Source organism: Penaeus chinensis, chromosome 4, assembly GCF_019202785.1.
Source record: "Penaeus chinensis breed Huanghai No. 1 chromosome 4, ASM1920278v2, whole genome shotgun sequence".
NCBI lineage: Eukaryota > Metazoa > Arthropoda > Malacostraca > Decapoda > Penaeidae > Penaeus > Penaeus chinensis.
Genome location: NC_061822.1, coordinates 1,704,266 through 1,719,265, shown reverse-complemented (window position 1 = coordinate 1,719,265; position 15,000 = coordinate 1,704,266). Strand labels below are relative to the sequence as shown.

The following is a 15,000-nucleotide window of genomic DNA, read 5'->3' as shown; positions in this document are numbered from 1 at the left end:
GGTAGCAACAAATGCCACACAGAGAGAAAGTCCACAGTGATTTGGTGGGGGTCTCCGATAAGGAATATGGCAATCAAGTGGGGGTTTGGGTTTGGAAGGTTTTTGGTTCATTTTTGGTTCACATGGCGATGTTTGTGGATTTCCCAGGGATGGCTGGAGTAATAGGGACTTAATCTCAAAAGGTGCAGTTACTTCATATGCATTACCAATACTTTAATTTATATTATTTGTGATGGAAAATAACAAGAGAATCATGCATATTACAGTGTTGGTAATTGAAAAAATAAATAATTTCTGTAAAACTAAAAAATTACCTTCACTTTTACCCAGCAATTATCTGGTACTTATCCTGCTCTCCCAGAGTATTGGGGCCGATATTGTAGCTTTGCTCTGTTTATGATGGGAATGAGTGCTAGTTTCTTCCAAACACAATGAGAGCTTTCAGAGAAACCTAGGCTGTACCCAGATGTCAGTGTTGAGTGGCATTTCCAAATTTACCTATTTTAGTTTTACATAGCCATCCAACAGTGCAATTATTATTCCTTGTTTCAGTTATTCACTTTGTAATATATATGAATTTTTTGTTATTTTCCATCACAAATTATGCAAATGAAAGTATTCATCACTGTTTTCAAAGTGACCTCATCCCTCTGAGACATAGTCATTATTACTCCAGCCACTCTTTGCGATCCACAAACAGTGCTGTATTAAGCAAAATCCTTCCTAACCCAGGGTCTTTTTCCCCAGATCCCAACCCTATCACTGTATTTCCCTGTAGAGGGCTCCTATAAGTCACAAACTATTTTCTTAACCCATTACCAATGGGCATGGTATGTACGTACATGCCATGCCCACTGGGATTTTAGTTGTTTAATCGTTTTTACACACAGATGGCTACACTTGTACTAAGTCACAAGTGAGCCAGTTATGAGTACTGCCTGTCTCGCCTGTTCACCCTTTTCATTGATTTACAAAAATGTTTTACATTATCTTATTTTACTAATATTTATAACATTATAGTCACAGCCATCTTTCTCAAATTTGACAGCACTGTTGTTAAATTGTGTCTCTTGGAAGTGAAACTATTTAATAGAGCTATTTGTCTGCCCTATAATTGAAGAATGTAGAATCTGCAAAATTTTCGAAATTGAGATATGCCATCAATTGGATTCATGAAACACTTATACACATGTTAAGAATATATCTAAACCAATACTTAAGGATCTAATTGAGTATATAGGGTATTCTATATGCAGTAACTGCAAAACCAGCTGTAAAGCAAGGTAACACTGTAGTATCTACCACTTACTGGAGTCTTGAGTTGTAATCCAAATGGAGGACCCACTTACTGCAGTCTTGGGTTGTTTCAGTACTGCAATGCGTGCAATCTTAGGGCATGTCACACGAGTGCTCAAATGTCAATCTATTTTGAACACTTCTGGCAACATATTAGCAAGCTGGTTTGTAGTAGTATTTAGAGAGATATTTGCAAACATTCAATCTCTGTATCAGTCATTACCAAAGGGAGTATGCTCCTAACCAGTGATACCTCCCTAATGACATTTCAGTTCATTTAATGGACAAGGATTACAAAACCTGGAAAAAGCTAGCGTGTATGAGTTGTACCACAAAGTTGTGAATGAGAAAAACATCAGTTTCACTAGATAAGGAAAGGAAGAATGCAATAAGTGCTTGATGTATGACTTACATCTGAAGGATGTGTCCAGTGCCAAAGTCAGCTGCAGCCACATGGGAGATGCTGAAAAGGAATGGCCCTCAGAAATCTCTGTTCATAGTGTTGATCTTCATAAAGTGATTACAGTGCCACGGATGCCTGGCAACAAAACCCATCTTTGCTAAACAGATTGTTGAGTACCATGAGACCTTTGCTCCTCTTGGTTTGAAAAAGGGTAAAGATGCCAAGAAGAATACAATCTCTGTTGTATGGCTCAAGGGCAGTACTGAGAGGAATGTTGAAGAAATAAGATCCACATTTGTCTACGCTTTCCAAAACGAACTTGACATGGAGCATTTCATCATTTGTCTGGACAACTGCACTGATCAGAACAAGAACAAGCGTTTTTTTTTTCAATGGTGCTGTTGATGAATTATGATGTCATAATGGCTGAGGATAATATATTTAACTAAGAACCAGGCCACATGGTAGGTAGCACTTAGACCCAGGTTGGTAGATTCATTCTGCCAAGGAGTGGAATCTGATTTCTGTAATCTTAAATAGAAATCAAATCAAGATGGTGGTTCAAATGTCTAATGATGATGTTCGGTCATACAACAGCAGCTTATCAGCTTATCAGCTTTAACAGCTTAATGTGAACACCATGCTGTGGAACACGATTGTCTTCCAGTTCTGAAGGGTGTCCCACATGCTCCATGTGAAAACCAGTAATGAAGAAGATAACTTCAATGACATCCAGTTCCTGAAGAAGGACTTTAGACTGGAAATTCCTGGTCCACTCAGGAAGAAGGCAAACATTGTTGAAAAGATTTGTCCTCTGAAGCCAAAGAACTGACACCCATTCTAGATGAATTTGGCAGAGGTTTATTGCTGATGAAATAGTGTAAAGACATTGACTTTCATTCAAAATGACACTGTTTGCAACTGTGTCCCAACAAATCAAATTACATTTTGACACTAAAACTGACTTAACTCATGTTAAAAAAGGGTGTTGTCTACAAATACTGCAGTGTTTAGTTATAATGTGTTTTCACTGTTTCTTAAGATTCAAGCAAAATCTGCAGTATCTACCTAATTACCATAATCTGGTAATAATTTTGTAATAACTTCAATACCATTTTACTTTGAATAGAATAAAGTACCAGTTTGTATCAAGCACTATTATATGGAATTAAGCAATAGTAAGGTGTAGTGGAAAAAAAAATTGGGTAACAATAATAAAACTGTCCTTTAAACAAACACAATGTGAACACCCATATGGGTAACAAACATGTGTTTTTTCAGTATAGTAATATTATATTTCAAAGTGATATTATAACTCAAAAAAGTTTGGGCAAGTTCCTCACAAAATAATCTCGATCTGAGACTTTTAGTAGAGATAATTGTAGGGAGAAGTTATATCAGAAAGGAAGGGATGAAAGTGGTACTGAGAAAAAGTGTTAGAGGGGTGAAGGTGGGCTCGGCAAATCTTTAGTGACCAAACAATCTAGTAGATTATATTTGAATAAGGTTCTAGCAAGTGTGTGTAGGCTTCAGTATAGAGTGTAGAGGAGGTTACACATTCAAACGTGTTATAAAGTATTACCGTTCTTTATGTTACAGAATTGTTTATAGCCTAACCTAGTCAAAAAAAAATTTAAATGAATATTTGCTTTAAAGTACAAAACTTTCCACCATCATTGTTTATGTTATCTGCCAAGATCTGTTTCAAATGGTAATGGAAGACAACTCTAAGAGAAAAAATTTACATATCCATCCACTTCCTTTTGTGAGGCAAGGCTGCAGGAGAGTGGGCAGCCGCATACCTGTGGGAGTGGAAAAGAAATACTAGTAATGCATTCTCATTGCTCAGAACAAGAAGTATTTCCACAAATGCTATAATATCAAAACTTACCAGTCAGTCAAGGAGATCATTTGTAAAAAAACAGCCAAGGGTGTTCCATTTACCATGATTCCAGTACTGCCTAGGAATCCGACAAATCTTCTAGTCCCTGAAGTGTTCCTCTGCAGCAGTTTGGCTGACTCTTCACTGTCCAGCATGATGTCGACCTCAGAGACATAATCCAGTTCATCCTCCAAACTGGATACATCAAAGTGCTTGTCAACCCTCAGACCTACTGGGCAACCACTCATTGGCACTCACCTTGGAGGTGAGGTCGAAGAAAGTGGGAGACTGGAAGGAAGACAGGGTTTGGCGTGATGGACAACTCTGAAGCCCCTTGGCAGTTGAAGTTGATGGCTGGGGTCATTGACCTCAGAGGAGGAGGAGGAGGAGGAGAAGCATCTTCGAAGGGAGGCACTGCAAAAGCTAGTAATGAATGAGGTGCATCACTTCTATATATACGGGAAAATTCCCATGCTTTTGACCTGGCAGAAAACATGGAACCAACAGTAGCTAGTTAGGTCAACCTGGGTCACATAACAGGGTCTGTGACATCATAGCCTAATTTACTGACATCACTTCCTTATGTGATATCATATACTACTATGTGGAAAAAATGATAGTGACTAAAGTGCTATCACTTCCTTTTTATGACATCCTGTTTGCCTCTCTGTCTCTTTGTCTATCTATCTATCTCTGCCTACCTGCCTGGCACTCTGTCTAACTATCTATTTATCTCTTTGTCTCCCTCCTTTGTCTCAGCTTTTGTTTTCGTTTTTATTTTGATTTTTTGCTCATCTTTCTCACTCTCCATATTGTTCCCCTTCATTTTCCATCCTTATATGATGTCAAATCCAGGTCAATGGAAGTAATAATAATTTCACACCTTTTATACAATGTAATTTGTGGTTATGTGTGCAATAAGATTATTTTGGCTCCTCTTTCCTTTTGCTGAGTTGCCATGTGCAAAATGTGCTGGTGAAATCTCTTGCCATGCTCTTCACTGACTGCCCCAAGACTTGCAGGGAAAAAGTCCAAGGCTCATATTGTACCCCAAAACCTTGTATGATGTTAGTAGCTCCTTTACGGTGCCAGAATAGTTCTGATGTGTAATCTCAAACTCTCTGCAAACTTTCTTAAATGATAGCAATGCAGCTTTTTTCAGCATCATTTGTTTTGGAGGGATAGGTACAGGTTGGTCATGACTGTCAATTATTGGTCTCACAGCAGATCCATAGAAGACATATTTCAAAATAAATGTTTTTTGCCATAAGGGTACCTCCAGAAATACAGTCTTAAAAGAACTATAGGCAGCTGTTATAGAATTTTGAAGTCTAATACATGCAATTGTTAACATAGCTTGGTTATTGATATTATTATTTATTTATTATTATTATTATTATGATTATTATTATGATTATTATTATTATTATGATTATTATTATGATTATTATTATGATTATTATTATTATTATGATTATTATTATGATTATTATTATGATATTTATTATTATTATTAGTTTTTATTTAGCCTAATTCAATGATGGCATGTTAAGTTTAGGGAAAAACATTGAAAATGAATATCAACACCTTCATTTGAGTTCGCTTTTTATTCTCACTCTCTTTCATGAATAAAGCATAATGTTACAGAAAAAGAAATAAAACCAATACACACTTTCTCTTGCAGTAAGGACCCATCAAGATGAAGGAGAAGCCCAATCGCCAGGCTCACAAGGCCACCAACACCTTCACCTTCAAGAAGTTCAGTGAGAAGGTGCGAGGGCTCCGTGTCAGCGCCAGGAAATTCCTCCTGCAGCGAGCACATAGTACCGCCACAGAGCAGACTTCAGTGTTCCACCAGACCTTCTCGAAGTGCAGGGAATTAAATCTCACTGAAGCTTTCCAGGTACACCCAAGTCCCTCTGGCCCCGCTCTCCAAATCGCTCTGCTTCTCTTGTTTCCTTCATTCTCTCCACCATTCCTTCTGCCCTTTGTGCCTTCTCTCTCCCACTCTCGCTCTCACTGCTCTCGCTCCTGTTTTACCTAATTTTACATAGAACTATGTTGTGAATTGTGTATGGATGGTGATTTTACCCCAATGATTCTGAGAGTGCATGAATACATTAAGTTTTGACTGTAGGTTTGTATTCATTGCTCCACAAGCATTTATTCACCAATAAGTCAGTTACAGGCTTACCTAACCTATCCTGTGTATCTCACTCCTTGAAATTTTAGAGAAATTAGGTCTTACTTTTATTAGTAGTATTACTGTTTCTAACACTGTTGTAATTGGGGAAATGGAAGGAATGAGTTCAGGTAAGCCCACTAACCCTGGTGAATAAGCACTTCTGAAGGCATCCATGTTTCTTTAAAAAAAAGGATAAAGTAAATCTGTAGTGAATAGTTTTGATAATGTAACCTTTAGAGGGAGTGAGAGAGAGAAAGGGAGAGAGAGTGAAAGAAAGAAAGGGAGAGGGAGTGAGAGAGAAATAGGGAGAGGGAGTGAGAGAGAGAAAGGGAGAGGGAGTGAGTGAGATAAAGGAAGAGAAAGGGAGAGAGAGTGAGAGAGAGAAAGGGAGAGGGAGTGAGAGAGAGAAAGGGAGAGGGAGTGAGAGAGAGAGAGGGAGAGGGAGTGAGAGAGAGAAAGGGAGAGGGAGTGAGAGAGAGAAAGGGAGAGGGAGTGAAAGAGAGAAAGGGAGAGGGAGTGAGAGAGAGAAAGGGAGAGAGAGTGAGAGAGAGAAAGGGAGAGGGAGTGAGAGAGAGAAAGGGAGAGGGAGTGAGAGAGAGAGAGGGAGAGGGGAGTGAGAGAGAGAGAGGGAGAGGGAGTGAGAGAGAGAGAGGGAGAGGGAGAGGGAGTGAGAGAGAGAAAGGGAGAGGGAGTGAGAGAGAGAAAGGGAGAGGGAGTGAAGAGAGAGAAAGGGAGAGGGAGTGAGAGAGAGAAAGGGAGAGGGAGTGAGAGAGAGAAAGGGAGAGAGAGTGAGAGAGAGAAAGGGAGAGAGAGTGAGAGAGAGAAAGGGAGAGGGAGTGAGAGAGAGAGAGGGAGAGGGAGTGAGAGAGAGAAAGGGAGAGGGAGTGAGAGAGAGAAAGGGAGAGGGAGTGAGAGAGAGAAAGGGAGAGGGAGTGAAAGAGAGAAAGGGTGAGGGAGTGAGAGAGAGAAAGGGAGAGGGAGTGTGAGAGAGAGGAAGGGAGAGGGAGTGTGAGAGAGAAAGGGAGAGGGAGTGAGAGAGAGAAAGGGAGAAAGAGTGAGAGAGAGAAAGGGAGAAAGAGTGAGAGAGAGAAAGGGAGAAAGAGTGAGAGAGAGAAAGGGAGAGGGAGTGAGAGAGAGAAAGGGAGAAGGAGTGAGAGAGAGAAAGGGAGAGAGGAGTGAGAGAGAGAAAGGGAGAGGGACGTGAGAGAGAGAGAAAGGAGAGGGAGTGAGAGAGAGAAGGAGAGGGAGAGAGAGAGAGAGAGAGAGAGAGAGAAGAGAGGGAGGGAGAGAGAGAGAGAGAAGAGAGGGGAGTGAGAGAGAGAAGGGAGAGAGAGAGAAGGAGAGAGAGAGAGAGAGAGAGAGAGAGGGAGGGAAGAGAGGAGAGAGAGAGAAGGGGAGGGAAAGAGAGAGAGAGAGAGAAGGAGGAGGAAAGAGAGAGAGAGAGAGAAGGAGAGGGAAAGAGAGAGAGAGAGAGAGAAGGGGAGAGGAAAGAGACTGAGAGAGAGAGAAGGGGAGGGAAAGAGAGAGAGAGAGAGAAGGGGAGGGAAAGAGAGAGAGAGAGAGAGAAGGGGAGGGAAAGAGAGAGAGAGAGAGAAGGGGGAGAAATGTTTTTGCACATTATTCTTAGAAGGGAAAAAATATCTTATCTTTCTCTGAACTTACAGGCCTTCCAAGAGGATCTGAAATACAGCATTGTGACAACTGCCCAGCTCGTTCACCATGAAAATCGCATTGCTACATGTTTGACCAAACACCTTGCGGTTCTCAGCTCCCCAGCATTACAGCCTCTGTTGGATCTGCTGGTTGCCTTTGCTAATGACATCCCACAGGAATTCTACCAAAACCATTTCTATAAGTTCCTTTCAATATTGTTACGGCATTTGTCCACCAAGGAACCAGAACAGATTGAGTCAGTATTCTTGTGTATTGTTTCCTTATTTGTAGTTCTTCAGAAGTACCTGCGTAATGATCTATTTGAATTATATCATGTACATAACTATGCAAGGCTGCTCTCCAAATCCCATCCATGGTATATTAATGAGTTGGCTGCACAGAGTCTTGCATTTTTGGTGAGAAAGGCTCCCAACATGGAAAATTTCTTGGGCATGGCTCTGAGGAAGCTGAAGAAAGATGAAACCCATGTGGATGGACTAGGCAGGCTGTTTGCGGCATTGATGAAATCAGATGTTGTTCAGCGCTTGCATAGTTCCACTCCGGTTGTACTAAATCATTTGTTGAATCTGCTTGCTGGGGAAGATGTACCACCAGACCTAGCATTGCAGGCTGTGTGTAGTGGTATACTGACATTAAACTTTTATATCACAACACCTCATCCAGACAAAATTACCAGGTGGGAAGTATCTTGGGAGGAAGACTCAAAACTAGTGTGGCCCACAGTCTGGGAACAGGTGAAATCTATTCTTCCACACACTCAAACATCAGACAGCTGCCATCATCTACATGCTATTATTCAGGTGATTCAAAAACTGGTCTCCTTCAAGAGAGGTGCCTTGGTTGCTGATCTGAATGATGCTTTGAATCAATGTGTGGCCATAATCCAAATGCCCTTACCTGACAGCATTGGTACGACTGTGTGTGACATAGTATCAGTTTTGCTTACTTCTCGACACCAGCCATTAACACATGCCATGCTCCATCAAACAGTAACCTCAATATTCATGTCTCAGTACTCTCATTCAGTTAAATTTTCATTTGTAAAACAAATGGTGGACTTTGAGAGATTCGATACAGAAATTCTCCCAGTATTACTACATTATCTAAGTACAGTTATAAGCACAACAAAGGATGCAGATGTCCACAAAGATGTTGTTTCTGTTATTGCATATATAATATTGACTAAACAGATACCTTGTAATTCAGGCCTAGATTTAAGTTCTTGGGAAAAATACCCTATAGATTTCACACAAATATTAGCAAAAATGGACACATCTGTTGAGAGTAATATTCCATCTTACATTGAAGACAAAGTCTCAGAAGGAATTCAAGATGACTTGAGCAACTTGGAGGAGTTACTGCTGATACTTGTGTGTCTGCCTCACATATCACCATTAAACCATGAGAAGTTGAAGCCACACTTCCAAGAGATTCTTAAAACTTCAATTATGAATTTGAATGATGTAGGAACCAAAATTACCCCAAGTGTAGATGTGACTCCCAAGAAGAAAAAGACAAAAGTTGCAGATCTTTTGGTTGATGTAAATGTCAAATATGATATTTCCTTAACTAGTAGAAGATTGCTGTTTCTTGTAGGAATGGTAGTTGAAGGGATGGCACATGTTCTCAGTGGCAAACAGTTTCTTGCATGCTTAGACAAATGCTCATTATTAGATGTGCTGATGCAAAAGCCACATTACAGGGAAAATGTACATTTCTTAAAAGCAATAGATCTACAATTGTCCATAGCATCCAGAGAGGAAGCAAGTGATGTGATGAATGAAGCTTTCCTGAAAAGAATATATCCTTCCCTTGCACCAGTCCTTGCCTCTGCAAACCCTCAAGTGCGCCTCTTAGGGACACACATCTTTTCCCTGTTTCCAGTAACGCTTCCTCCTCCACCAGAGAATGTGGAAAATGTGGAGAACATATTTCAAATTATGCTGAAGGTTGAGATGACACCTGTGACACCATTTTCTTTCAGGGATCGAGTTCGTTTCCTGGAAACAATTAATGGTGACCTTGTCAAGGTGCATAAACCTGTGTGTGACACTTACGTTCATGCTCCCTTACTCTTCTTTCTTGGTCAGTTATTTGTTAACTACAAGGATTTGTGGAATCCTTGTCTCAAAGGAATATCAAGTTATGCACATACTCTTCCTTTGGATTCATTCTGGCAACTTTGGTTTGCAAAACTGAAAATTGCAACTGATAACTGTCAACAGATGTTGATCAATAAGGTGGTGGACCCTGATGAGGATCTTGATATTGAGAATGAAATTATCCAGACAGTTGTGCAACATTTGTCAAGTCACCAGAGCTACTCAAAAGTTGTCATTAAAGCTGATCACATGAACTACAGAGACTTGATGTGGAGGAGCATGGAGAAATTCCCTGATGTGTGTGAGGCTCGTAGCAGGGATCTGGTGCCACTTTTCTTTGATTTCTTGCACAATGAACTCTTTCCTGTTGATTTTAATGTAGCTCCCACCCAAAACATAAGCAAGACAAGAAGAGAAGAAACTTCAATAGTGGAAGAAGAGATAAGCATGAATGAAAGTGGGATGGATGCCTTAACCAATATTGAAGACAAAATACCCGATTCCTCATTAGATGAGGATCTAGAATCAGAGGTGCGCTCACGGAGGGTACCACTGAAAGCACTAGGTGAGCAGTTGGCAGTTTTTTCAAAGTTCCATAACCCCAGAAAGTTGTCTCAGACAAAAAAGTTACAAGACATGTACAAGGAGTTTCTTACACATCCAGCACCTTCAGTTCAGAGAAAGGCCCTCAACTGCATAATGACTTACAATTATCCATATCTTGTGCCGTATACAGAGTTTTTGTACAAGCTTATAGATGACAAATCCTTCAAGAATGCCATCACACTCTTCAGTTTAGACGGCTCAGAACAGACTGTTTCAGAGGAGCATCGTGAAGATATGATGCCTTATCTCATGAGGATTCTCTTTGGTAAGATGCATTCAAAGGCTGGAACAGGAACATCTGGCAAAGGAAAAATTTTGATTCGAAAGGGTGTGATACTAAGGTACTTGGCTGGTGCAAAGGAAAGTGAATTAAGGATATTCCTTGATTTAGCATTTGATGTTTTGTTGAGTCATATAGAGGGAGATGCTTTGACCATGGTAGAAAGAACCAAGCAAACTCTGGACATCACAAAGGTGGTGCCTCTGGGAAGGTTGCGAGGTGCTCTTACCACACTGGACAATATTATCAGCAAAATGGGTAATCTGCTCATGGAATTATTGCCCACTCTTTTAAAGGTGGTACTCTTCATAGCAAACCTAGCAACAACACTTCTTGAGCAACGAACTGAAATTGGAGATCGATCTGTATCCCTCTTGAAACACCTGCGTCAGGATTCACATCGACGGCTTATAGCTTTCTTTAAGAAATTTGAGAACTACACCTGGTCTGAAAATGAAATAAATGCAGTGTTTGAGGCAGTTGTGTGGCCCAATTTGAAGCGTCTACCAGATGAAGGTATAAGTTCACCTTCAACCTTACTTATTCTCTTCAAATGCTGGTCAGAGAATCCAAGATATTTCCCATTACTTATTAAATGTCATAGAGAAGATCATACCTTAACTCCATTGCCATATGTTATGAAACTTCTAAACCATGAAAAATGCAAACCCTCTGTGGTAAATGTTATTTTGGATATGGTTGAAAATCTCATTAATCTTCAGGATTTTGAGGATGTTGAAGAAGAGGCATATATTGAGGGAAAGAAGCCATCGCCACTTTCTTGTTCACCAGTCATTCCAGTCAAAAGGTTGCAATCACGAGATGGGACATATGAGCAAAACCTTGGTACAGCATTGCTTGTGCCACACATGGAGGGCCTCTTGAAAAGCATGAAGAGCATGGTAACCAAGTTGAGCAAAAACCAATTGGTAAAAGAGCGTGACCTGACTATTCTCAGAAATCTCTCAGAGTGGGTCACAAACAAAGAAAACAGCAGTGATCTTCTGAGTTTGATTGCACCTCTTATTGTCAAGAAAAATGTGGAAAAGATTGAAAAGGTTCCAGAGTTGCTCACAATTTGCAGTCACCTTTTGCAGGTAGTAGACAATTCAGCTGAGTATCTAGCGCCATTCATTTCTCAGTTTGGAACCATGGGCAGTCGGGATGCTAGAGAATCACTTTGTAATGTGGTGTCAGTAATTGCCTCCTCTAATCCGAAGTATAAAGAATTAGCAGAAATGGCAGAGGATCTTAATTCCTGGAACCCCAAAATGGTTGAAGAGGTTGACTATGAGAGAAGACTGAGTGCCCATGACCATTTCAAGAAGTATTGTACATCCACAGAGGTAATTGATGTTGAGTACTGTCAGCTCTTCCTTTTCAACAGCATGTACTTAATACGCCAGGTTGATGATTCTTCGCTGCGAGATATGTCAAGTTTTACATTATGTCAAATGATAGACATGTTGGTGAGACTGCAGCCTAAATTTAAAAGTGAATTTGAACGGATAGTGGCAAATAATTTCCTAACAGAGATCAGAAAGGGATTACACAGTAAGAAAGAAAAAGTCAGGATAGAGATTATATCATTATTGAAACAGTTAATCTTGAAGTGCCATGGGCAAGTAGAGAGACTTCAAGATCTTTATAAGCTTGTCAATGAAACTGAAACAGATATGGACTTCTATTGCAACATGGGCCACATCCAAAGGCACAGAAGGGCACGTGCAATGGCAAGGCTTTCAGAGAAGCTTGATAGTGGGGAGATTTCATTGGCATCTTCAACAGTCGATGGCTACCTTTTGCCATTGGTTACATCATACCTTTTCCAAGAGGCATATATAAAGGATGATTATTTGATAACAAGTTCTATAAGTTGCTTAGGGAGTTTAGCCAAGAAAATGCCTTGGTACTCATATCAAAAATTATTGAAATATTATCTGAATATGCTATCCAAGCAGGAATTGAAATTCCTCAAGCAAGCTGTAAGGGTTTTAGAATCAGTTCTTGATGGATTCCATGAAGAAGTAGAAATACCAGCTGTTGAGGACATAATAGTGAATGAGAACATTAAGAAACCAGAAGATCCCACTGCCACCCTTGTGGGTACAGAGGATGTTCAGGCAAAAATGGGAGAGGAAGGGGTTGTAGATAAAGAAGAGGAAAATTTGATGGTGGAAAAAGAGGAAGAGGAAGGTCTTGGAAAGGAAGAGGCAGAGGAAGAGGTTGCAGACGATGAAGAAGAGGAACAGGAAAAGGAAATTGAGCAAGCAACCAGCATCAGCAAGGGACAAAGAGTGTACGGAGCCTTAGTAGGTGTGTTTATACCACAGCTCCAAAAGACATTGGCAGCACGAACTAAAGCTGACACGGAACATAAGGTTAATAAAAGTAAGTATCCAGAAGATGAGGACATTAAACGGATTCCTCTGGCTTTTGCCTTAGTGAAACTCCTTAAAAAACTTCCTCAGAAAATGCTTGATACTAATATCAACGGTGTGTTAATGAAGGTGATTCACTTTTTGAAGTCTAGAGCCGAGAGCATAAGAGATGAAGCCCGTAGCATGCTTGTTAAGATCATGGTGGAAATTGGAGGGAGTTACTTGCTGTGGGTAGTAAGAGATTTGCGGAGCATTTTGACTCGTGGTTATCAGGCACATGTGTTAGTTTATACACTACATGCCATTCTTTCCCAACTCCGACCATTGCTGACTTCCACAGATATCAATGTCTGTCTGAGAGACATGATAGAAATCTGTAAAGAAGATATTCTTGGAGTACAAGCAGAGGAGAAGGAGGTCAGTGAGATTACCAGGAAGGTGAAGGAATCGCGTGGTAATAGGAGCTATGCAATCTTGGCATTCACTGCAGAATTCATATCTGCTGAGTGCCTTCAGGAAATCATTTTACCATTAAAAGAGGTGCTCACTTTGACACAAGATAAGAAAGTGGTGAACAAAATGGTGCGTTGCTTATCTGAAATATGCAGTGGATTAGAGCGCAATGAAAACATCCCCATCACTCAGAAGTCAGTGTTCATTTATGGCATGCTGAATGAGAAGATCCTCACCCTAACAGCAGAAAAAGAAGAAAAGAAACCATCTGAGAAGAAAGGCCAAGAGCGGATAGATTCCTTCATCTTGGAACCAGAACCCAAGAAGACTCGACTGAATCCCAAGACATCATTTAAAGCAACTGCTCATGTCCTAATTGAATTTGCAGTGCAGTTTCTTGCCGGTCTGCTGAAAAAGGGCAAATTTATACCAGAAGATAAAGAACATGCTATGTTGCTGGATCCATTCCTTAAGGTGTTAACAAAGTGTATTGATTCAGAATACCCAGAGATATGTGTGTATGCTCTTAGATGTATCAGTATAATGATCAAATTTCCACTTCCTTCTCTGCAAACAGATTTGAAAAACATATGCGAGCAGATGTTTTTAATACTGCATAAGTTCTCCTCTCCGGAACTTGCCAAAGGAAAGATTTATGACCTTGTCCAGTTATCATTCAAATCTCTTGCTCATATTGTAAAGTCTGTTGACTCCTACTTGCTGAATGAGGAGGAGCTGAGGATTTTGTTACAGTACTTGAGTGGTAATATACAAGACCACAATCAGCAGCAAACTGCTTTCGTTGTTTTGCAGTCCATAATTGCGCGCAAAATTAATGCACCTGAGTTGCATAAGTTAATGAGAACAGTGCAGAAAATGAGTGTTACATGTGGTGGAATAAATGCATTAACACAGGCACGCACAACATTTTACACCTATTTGCTCACTTATCCAATGAAGCCTAAAATAATAGAGGAACACATTACTTTTTATCTTGGAAATACATCTTACTCTGAACTAGATGGTAGACTGTCTGCAAGTATCATGATTAACAATATAGTTGCTAACTTTCCAGCAAAACTTCTTGGTAAAAAGATAGAAACAAATATGTGGTTTAGTTTATCTAAACAGCTTATAGTTGAAGAATCACAAGAGAATAAGACTTTGTTGCATAAAGCACTCAAAACTATGTTCAAAAGAAGTAAAGGGAAAAAAGAACTAATAGACCTTTGTCTCCAGTTAATAAGAGAGCGGCCAAAATCTACAGTTAAGACAAATTCTGTTGCAATGCAGATGGGTCTAAAAGCACTAAGTGCTTTTCTTGATGTTACAGTTAAGCTTCTTCCTGAAATTATTCTCAGCAAAGCAGCACCAATGATAATACAACTTTTAGAGCCATCAAGGTACAGTGTGCAATTCACTAACATGCAGGAGGATACTGATGATATAAACTTAAGCAAGGAGACTTATCATAAAGATAACTGTATAGTGGCACTACTAGAAGTATTCACAAAAATAGTTAGAGCATTTTTCACCCATGAAAATTGGAGCAAACACACTGATCCTGATGTCTGGAAGTATGTGCAAGCTCATTTACTCTATCCCCATATCCAAGTCCGATTAAATGCAGCTGGGCTAATTGGATATTTGTTGGCTGCTCATCCTGTTGAAGAAAGTGTATCACCTCCTCTTGCTACAAACACTGACGAAGCGCGTTCACTTGCTTTAGATATATGTG

The 15,000-nt window shown here is 40.0% G+C and overlaps 1 protein-coding gene across 1 annotated transcript in view; it reads left to right on the top strand.

Annotated features, from left to right (window-relative positions):
• LOC125047538 (small subunit processome component 20 homolog) overlaps positions 1-15,000 on the top strand; it is a 17,978-nt gene that overhangs the window by 1,824 nt on the left and 1,154 nt on the right. Inside the window, exons 2-3 of the mRNA XM_047645815.1 lie at positions 5,266-5,484; positions 7,431-15,000. The exon at positions 7,431-15,000 is cut by the window's right edge and continues 1,154 nt beyond it. Coding sequence (XP_047501771.1) covers positions 5,281-5,484; positions 7,431-15,000 — 7,774 coding nt within the window. The 5' untranslated portion in view covers positions 5,266-5,280. The remainder of the gene's footprint in view (positions 1-5,265; positions 5,485-7,430) is intronic.